This window comes from Myxine glutinosa, chromosome 1 (genome assembly GCF_964187855.1).
Source record: "Myxine glutinosa chromosome 1, kmMyxGlut1.1, whole genome shotgun sequence".
Taxonomy (NCBI): Eukaryota; Metazoa; Chordata; class Myxini; order Myxiniformes; family Myxinidae; genus Myxine; species Myxine glutinosa.
This window is the reverse complement of record NC_136261.1, coordinates 158,777,634-158,786,452: the sequence shown is the minus strand read 5'-3', so window position 1 is coordinate 158,786,452 and position 8,819 is coordinate 158,777,634. Positions and strand designations below refer to the sequence as shown.

At 44.0% G+C, this 8,819-nt stretch overlaps 1 protein-coding gene across 4 annotated transcripts in view; it reads left to right on the top strand.

Annotated features, from left to right (window-relative positions):
- The first annotated feature begins 4,371 nt into the window (after positions 1-4,371).
- LOC137430268 (ketosamine-3-kinase) overlaps positions 4,372-8,819 on the top strand; it is a 103,645-nt gene continuing 99,197 nt past the window's right edge. The window contains exon 1 of one of the 4 annotated variants that reach the window (XM_068121027.2): positions 4,372-4,543. In XM_068121027.2, the coding sequence (XP_067977128.2) occupies positions 4,541-4,543 (3 nt within the window). In that variant the 5' untranslated portion in view covers positions 4,372-4,540. Of the gene's footprint in view, positions 4,558-5,269; positions 5,416-7,928; positions 8,027-8,819 lie in introns of those variants that run through there. The other 3 variants (XM_068121037.2, XM_068121018.2, XM_078779134.1) reach the window with 3 other exon arrangements.

Sequence of the window (8,819 nt, the reverse complement as noted above, 5' to 3'; positions counted from 1 at the left end):
GGTATCCATCTAACTACAGACGACAGAAGGCACAGCTTCATGTCCATTTGAGGTTCCGCACATTTTATGATGCAACTAACTGCCTGTGAAGCACCAATCTGATGGTGCTGGTTCAGGAATGGAACTCAGGTGACAAAGCTCAAATAATTATTCTCCACTAGTAAGCATACATACTCCGTTCGCATCTTCATATTCACTCTATTTCACTCCGAAGTTTTCCTTCTGAGTGCTATTTTGTCTGAATAGATTAGCAACCCTATATTAGATTTTTCTCAACAAGGAATGAGAGAGAGCCCTTCTAGTGAGACTCCCAACATCCCGAATCACTGCTCACCTCCACTCATTCGTTCCTCTATTTTTCCAACACGTGGATTCAACTTCCACATTCTCTTCAACCTCATTCTTCCTTCCATGTCTTCAAGACAGCTGTTCACCACCATCTAGTCTAGGTAAACGTAAAGCTAATGTGATTTTATGCTGTATTCATAGGGGGATAAATTGTAAATATAAGAGGTAGTGTTAATACTGTACAGGAATTTAGTGAGGCCTCATCTCAAACATTTTGTTCAGTTTTGGTCACCATATCTGAGGAAGGAGTGGACATAGCTGCCATCGAGAGAGTTCTGCGTGGAGCTACTGGATCAATTCCAGGGCTCGCTGGACTAAGCTATGAGGAGCGGCTGAAGGAGACATGGATCTATACATCAAAGCATTTATTAGTCCCTTATCGGTTTCACCCAAGGGGACTATAAGTTTGCTCTCCCTCAGTCTGTCCGTCCCACCTGTGGTTTTCTAGATAATTTTGATACCCTTTAACATATTCAACTGAAACTTGGCACCTTTATTATGGTAAGATACAGAACAAGTTTGAGTTTTGGGACGTTTCGCCAATTTCTTAGGGAATTATGGCCTTTTTTGGATTTAGAAAATATCACATGTTCGACATGGGTCAGTTAAAAACAATGTCAATTAGCTGAAGGGGACTAAATGTTCGGTTTCCTTCTGACATTTAGTATGTACCATTATTATTCAATTCTAATTGCAGGTCACATTCCAGTTTCAGGCTGATCTTTGCATTCGTAACAAAAGAGTTGAGCCCCTTCGTTTTGATTACCAGCCACACACTGTCACAATACCTTACTTGAGGTTTTGCCCTTTGGCAGAGCTAAAAATGGTGGAAATATTCTTAAACTGCAACTTATTCTGTATCTTTGCGTACCGATAACTGAACCAATTCGCCATGCTGTACATGGCTCACAATTTCTGAGTGCTTGGAACAATAACATTCATTGGGACCGGTGTAACAGTAGCCGAAAGCCCGGGAATGATCGAGACACACCCGTTCAGTGAGCAGCCATGATGGAATTACTTTATTAGAGAGCTTCGTAAGCGAACCTCTATGCCAATTGCACGTATATGTAAATCCATTCAAAATTTCATTTTCATTTCAAATTTCACAAAAAGAAAATTTAAAATTTTTCCCCATTCCCTTGGAAACAAAATTTCATGTTGTCATTTGAAATGTCCCTTCCATGATCCGCAATCTTGTCCCTTCCATGATCCGCCATCTTGGCCCTTCCATGATCCGCAATCTTGCTCACGTGATCTTGCTTTGGTCTGGCGCGACCATTAAATTATTTTCACCTGGTGATTAAAATCAATATATATTGTTACGGTTCTCCGCCGCCCTTTTTCCCCTTACCAAGGGGGGATTAATCCCCTTGTTCTTTCTGGGCTTGGCGGAACCGAGACTTGAAACGCCTCTTCCGGGCAAAACGCAAAGTAGGGTTTCGGGACCAAGTCTCACTCGTATCTAAATCCCTGCGCCGCCACGGAAGCGAGGACGCAAGCCTCACACGAGCCACGTGTGGTTTGGGTACGCCGAGCGGATTGAGTACCACGTGGTCCGTGCAGTTTAGGTAGTGGAACCCGATTCGAGCAGTTCTTTCGTACCACGCTTAGCCAATGAGGAAATCACAGGGACAATTGAATGGAAAAAGGAAGAACACAGGTTTAATTATGATTCCCACACGTTTGTACAATGATCGGGACGCAGAGACACAGAGCAGCACTTAGTCAGTCTTATCTTATCGCCCAGACTCGGGCCCGTCACACTCACACAGGGAATTGCAGATGGGTTGATATTCCAGCCAAACGCGTCGACGTGGTCGTCCAGGAACAGCCCCGTCCGGCTCTCCACGGTCCCAGCATGTCCCGCGAAGATGGCAGCAGGCGGTGGAAGGAACCTCATAGCGTGTCTCCCGAACAAAAGCAGCCGATGAGGTATAAGGGAAAGTGCGGGTCTCTCAGCGCGGCCGGCGGTTACACAGCCGTTATCACTCACGTGACTTAATGCACTGTATGCGGCTCGGCCTCCAGCTCAACCGAGCGTCACTTTATAATAGCGCGTATTCCGGTTCATGCACGTCTTTCTTCACCCGCGTATCTCTCAAAGTTATTTGACGCTCTCAACTCCTGCTCGTCAACGATTCCTCCTGGTTGGTCAGTGCGCGCGAGTCCTCCGTTCATCAGCGAGTCCTTCCATGCTAGTCCTTTTACTGCTGCGAGTCCTCTCGGGGGCTTTGCGCGATGGGTTATATAGATACGCCCGGACCCTTCTTGAACCCTCTCGAACCTTCCAACCACGCCCTGTGACACAGTGCTGCCGCCACAACCTCTGAGCCCTGATTAGCGGCTCGTGCTTACCGTCAGCTCCTCTGCCGCCCTCATTCGGCTCCGCCCCGACTCTCCTAGGCCTGCCTCGTGTTAATTCGCCCAAAATGAACCAAAGTCAGCGCAAAGGGGCATGAGGCTAGGGAGGCTGGAGAGTCAGTAGAAGTAGGACCTATTCTCCTGACTCTACTCAATGCAGAACTAACATAGGAAAAGGACTAAGCTCACAAATACTAAGACATAACTACACTATCGCGAGGCTACATGTTGCTTGTGTGACTAACTATGAGGGGGAAATTTTAACCTTTATTATACTGACTGTACAAAACTCAAAACCACAACAATATATATATATATATATATATATATATATATATATATATATATATATATAAATGAATTCATCTATTGTTCATTGTTCACTTTTCATAAAAGCATCTTGCTCACGTGATCTTGCTTTGGTCTGGCGCGACCGATAAATTATTTTCACCTGTTGATTAAAATTATTTCACCTGGTGATTAAAAACAATAAATTACAATACAGTACTGTACAGAACGGATTTTGAATTCGAAACCGCTCATCATTTATGCCAGCTACACCGACTTCCTTTTTCCACCAGCTACACCGTCTTCAGTTTTCCGCCAGCTACACAGACTTCATTGAAGCCAGGTACACCGATTTCAGTACATACCTGCCAGTCGGACCTACGTACCTGGTCCAGTCGACTGGAAGTCTAGACTATATAGCCTACAGTAGGTAAGTCCTGCATTCTATCCCAATCTATCCATTCAATAGAATTAATTTGAATTTTAATTCTAAGCCCAAGATCAAACAACCTAGCCTTCTTATGAGGGCGCCTTTTTTATAATAAAAAAAGGTTTTAAAAAATCAAACATTTAAACAGCCTTGGACGTATACCTTGACCCCATGGCCAAGCCACACCGTCTATCAAGGCTGTTCCATTAGCAATTAGCATACACATGCACTTCAACCCAAAGGCTGAAGCACATGCTCATTCAAAACACATGCATCCTCACCCCGAAGGGGCCAGAACGCATGGTCATACAATTTGACCCCTCCTCCATAGGAATGAGTCATCCTAGCCTAGCTAGGACCGACAGATGTTTGCGAGGGCTGCTTACTCGATCGACTGACTATTGTCGACGAAGCTCTCACTCTACGCCATGCGTATTCATATGATACATATGTCACAGGAACGCGTCATCAGTTCAACATTAGCATATATATGAGCTGCACTTCCATAACAACCGATAGGGGACATGCAATGCAAAGCAATTCTCGCCGCGTGATTGTTTTACACTTTCAAAGGGGTCGTGAGGCTTTTTGGGGGTCACAAGATGGCCGCCGCTACTCGACTTCACAATCGCTCGACACATCAATGTAGAGCTTCCCATCCAGTTAGTATAGACTACTTAGCGAGTATGTAGAGATAACAGTGGCCCAATGCAGTAATGGCCTCTTCCTTGCAAGATAACTCGTATTAAGAAAAATAGCATTTTTCACATATTTGGCGGGAACAAATACGTGTGTGGCAGGCACGTGTTTGTTTCTTGTGAATTATGCGGCGATTGCCGAGTGAGACAATCTCCTTATGAATAATAATAATAATAGGAAATATAATATTAATAAGAGTAATAATGACAAGAGGAATATGAGGAATAAAACTAAGAAAAAGCAGAGGCAGAAGAGAAAGAGAAGACGAGGAGGAGGAAGAAGATGAAGATGAAAACAGAAAAAGCTGAAGAAGAAGAAGGGGTATAAGGAAGTTGCAAAAAACAACAACACCAACTCCAACAAGCCTCAAATAGTGAAGAGGATCGAGCAGCGCTGTTGGCTTTTGCAGGCATGGTGAGATAATCCAGGTGCTTCATCTTCACCCCGATGCATCCTTCGTTATTTAATTCGTCCTTCCCCTGAAACGTCGTATCTTGTTCTCTCGTGTCGTCGGCCATCAAAACCTCCCGTTCAGTGACGCTCTGTTGTTTTAAAGTTGTAATCTTTAAGTTTATTCGCTGCAAGCAGCGCGACGAACCAACCAGCGCACCTAACCTATTGCATTGAAGTCGCGTGTGCACACCCAGAATGGGTACATTTTAAATATGCACACCTTGCGTTCTCTCCTCGCACTGAAAGGAGCGAAGTTCTATTTATATTTGCTTTGCAAAATGTACGCCGACTACATCGTCACTAAAATTCACCGGAAACCACGATTTTTTTGGGGGGTTTATCGTCGTGTATCATAGATGTACCGTACCCTGCCTGTGCTTACGTCGTTATCGTCATTCAATCAGACAAAACTACTCAAACATCTTAATTTAGATTTTAGAACCTCCCGCTATGCGCATCACTCTGTTCTCAATGATGAAGAAGAGGAAGAAGTTATCACGATCACGTGATGCTTTCAAAATGACCCGATAGGACGAGACCATTCGACCTTTTTTGCCATGACTGTTATAATTGATTTATTTTCCTTGTTTTCATTAGCTTTGTTCTTTATATTTTCAATTCTGAATTGTAAAACCATTTTATCTCATTTTTTGGCAAATGCATATACCTACCTATTCGAAATGGTTTGTGGTGAATTTTTGTGATGATTTCATGGACGCGTCCCACACACCGATACCGCCCGTTACTGCCAAGGAACAGCACCGGGTGATGCACTTCCGGTTCATTACGATACTTACTGGTGATTGATCGTCATCATGTCTATGGAAGTGAAGGTAGTCAGTCCTGCAGATCTTCCAGTGAAAACACAGGGGTGGATCCAGGAATTCCTAGACGAGGGGGGTACATGAAACTATAGCGCTGGGGGGGAGGGGGATAAAGGTGGGGTCTGGGGGTCCTCCCCCAGGAAATTTTAAAAAATTGATCGTCAGAAATGGTATTTCGTGCGTTCTTGGAAGTTTCTGCAGTTCCTTGTGTTCTTCCTTGGTCCAACAGTTCAGCAGATTCGCACCGCCTGCACCCTCACCCTGGATCGACGGAGGGGGGGGGGGGGGGGGGTGCTCACCCCCTACACCCCCCCCCCTGGATCCGCCCCTGAAACAATGGCACTTGTATCACATTGCAGGTGTCATTGCGTTTACACTTAAAATAATTGTGTAAATCACTTGACATGATTAACGACGCTTAGTTTGGCGCTTTACATCTCGTCCGATAAGAGCTGCTGTGGAGAATGTGTAAAGAACATGATTGTGTAGAGTGGTTTCAGTACCCATGATGCAGTGCGCGGGCGCCATATTGGTTGGAAAACTAAAGCGAGAAAAGGTGAACAAGGCCAAACAAGTAAGTTGCAGTAAGTCAGAACAATGAGATAAGGTAAACGCGCTCGATTGTGGAGCTACTGATGCTATCATTGCAGGGAAGTGAATACATCCAACATGGCGGCACGCACTGCATTGTGGGATATATCTGAAAACCCTCTGCAAGGGCATTGGGACACAAGTTCAACTACTTTGAGCAAGTAATGTAGGTTATACCAAAATGCTTGTTTCTCCTGTTCATTTTTATTAGACTAACTACTAGTACCGACTGCAAAGCCGCAATGAGCCGGCGAAGCCAAAACCTCTTGCCACTATTTTACCCATCACCATGGCATCAGTAGGTTAGGTAGTTGGTAGGTAGGTAGTTGGTAGTAGGTAGGTAGGTAGTAGGTAGGTAGGTGTAGTAGGTACCGTACCTGGTAAGACTTGGTAAAAGAGAAGAGCAGACAGTCCTCCCCAATGGCAATACCTGCATACAATAAATGTCACAAGAAGCTTAAGGAAGTAACTATACGATGTGCTCGCTTAAGGCCTATTTTTAACTGGGCTTAACATACGTTTTCACAGTAAGTGTGTACCATTTTTTGTACCATTGTGTACCATGTACCAGAGGTTGTACCATTTTTCCTTTCATTTCGGTTCTTTTTCTTTCTCCGTAACAGACAACAGTGCCCAAAGCAATGACGATTTAGCTTAGGAAATTTGAGCATATGATGAGAACAAGAAGCTTAAGGAAGTAACTATACGATGTGCTAGCTTAAGGCCTATTTTTAACTGGGCTTAACATACGTTTTCACAGTAAGTGTGTAGTCTTCTAACTTCAGTCGCTGTCAGGCGCCAGGGCTGGTTCTCTGACTCTCCGGGCACGGCAGCTTCGTCCACCAGAAGACGTTAGCTTGCAGTGATTAATTCGGTGAATTCCATCTCAACTTCGGATATTTCCGGGCGTGAAAAACTATCCGTATTTCTAAACTAAATATGTAAACCGCTTATACCATATTTCTGGCCGTGAAAAACTATCCCCTACGGCCGTGAGATTTCTAAAGAATAATTCTTCGTCAATTTTAGAATATTTGACGCCGTTTTCACCGTCCGAAACGCGTAATAATATTTTTTCAAATGCTCGACTCTCATTGGTTCTGGTGCTTGATGACGATTTTCGTTGAAGATAACGAGGTTGGTCTTAACGTATTTTAATTACTAATGAGAGGTTTCATTAGATTATGAATCAAAGAACGACGGGTGCAACAAACTCCTATTGAACTTTTTCGCAATTGTTTTATGCAAACTTCCGCATCCGGTCGATGGCGCCCATCATTGAGCGCTTTCATTTTAGAAATATTTTTGCAAATGCTCGACTCTCATTGGGTCCGGTGTTTGGTGACGCGTTTTGTTGAAGATAACCAGGCCCGTGCGGGCCGATGTTGGTCTTAAATTGTTTTATTAATACATCGGAGGTGCATAAGATTGTGAATCAAACGACGACGGGTGAAAGAAACTCCTAATGAACGTTTTAAATTTGTTATGCATACTTCCGCCCACGCAAGATGGCTGCGCCCACTGCGCTTCGGATTCTCGAGCCAAGGCATAATCAGGTTTTCAACATAATATGTACTCGTTTATTGACAACACTGGCTTCGCCGGCTATAATTACCGTATTATTGATTGTTGTTATTTTTAACTATAATTATTTTGCTTGAGATTTTGTGGATGGGTTGACGAGACGAACTTTTTTGATAGCATTTGCGATTTGGTATATATATGAATCAGGTGTTATGATTGGTGAGGCAGGACGGATGACGTCAGAGGCTGGACCATAAAGTTGCTGGAAATGTCATGTAAATTAATTTGATTGATGAGCGAGACACTAATCATGTTCGTACTGGGCTAACTAAGCAGGTCAGAGGTAGTGCACTTGCCTTTTGATTCAGGTAGACCTGACTATTAGCTGTTCCCCTTGTCCTTCGCAGGTTGGACGTTGTATCAATGAGTGCACCGTCCCTGGGATGGACGTTAAGCGGGAGACCACATCTGCGAGCATTAGCTGGTGGATGTTGAAGATCCCATGGTGAGCAATGCAGCCACCTTGCTTATAAGGTACCAAGTGGATGCTGCACATGACTGGGCACAAAGCATACACCAAGCATGCATGGAGGGGAGCATACACAAGAGACGGACTTCACAAAATGTACCCAGGACTTGGAGGAAGGAGACTGATTGCAGAGTTCAGCCTTGACATTAGAAGGATGATATTTTCTCACTTGCCTAAAAGGAGCGACACACTTGTTGTATCCTTAAGGAGTGACCTAAAGTGCTCTCATCGGGTCAGCCTTGCATGTTGAGTAATAGAGCTGCGTAACCGCAACAGCCTCACCACAGGATTCAGTATACCAGGGCCAAACTGATGATGGCATTGGAGAAGCCACTGACGGAGACAGAGAAGGTAACTCGATGACTTGTTTTGAAGGAGAGCGATAGCACTCGCCATTGTGCACGTCATTGTTTTCCCTAGGATCATTGTTAGTTGAGCGGTGCCTGGGAACATATTTTTGTGTAGCTGTGTATTCTTGTGTTTAGAAAAACTTCTCTCCTCTACTGTTGGTGGACGGAGGTTATGTATTCACCAATGTTTTTTGTGTGTGTCTGTCTGTCTGTCTGTCTGTCTGTCTGTGAGCAGGGTATATCAAAAGGTTTTTGGTCGAAACTTGGTGGGGACAGGTTGGGTCTATGACAAGGATTAATTGGATTTTTGTGAAGATCCAGATCCGGAAATGAGAATTTATTTTTATTTTTAAGTGAGTCTTCACGATTGAGAGATGGTGCCAAAACGATATATAAAAGGATATTTCAAAAAATTATGC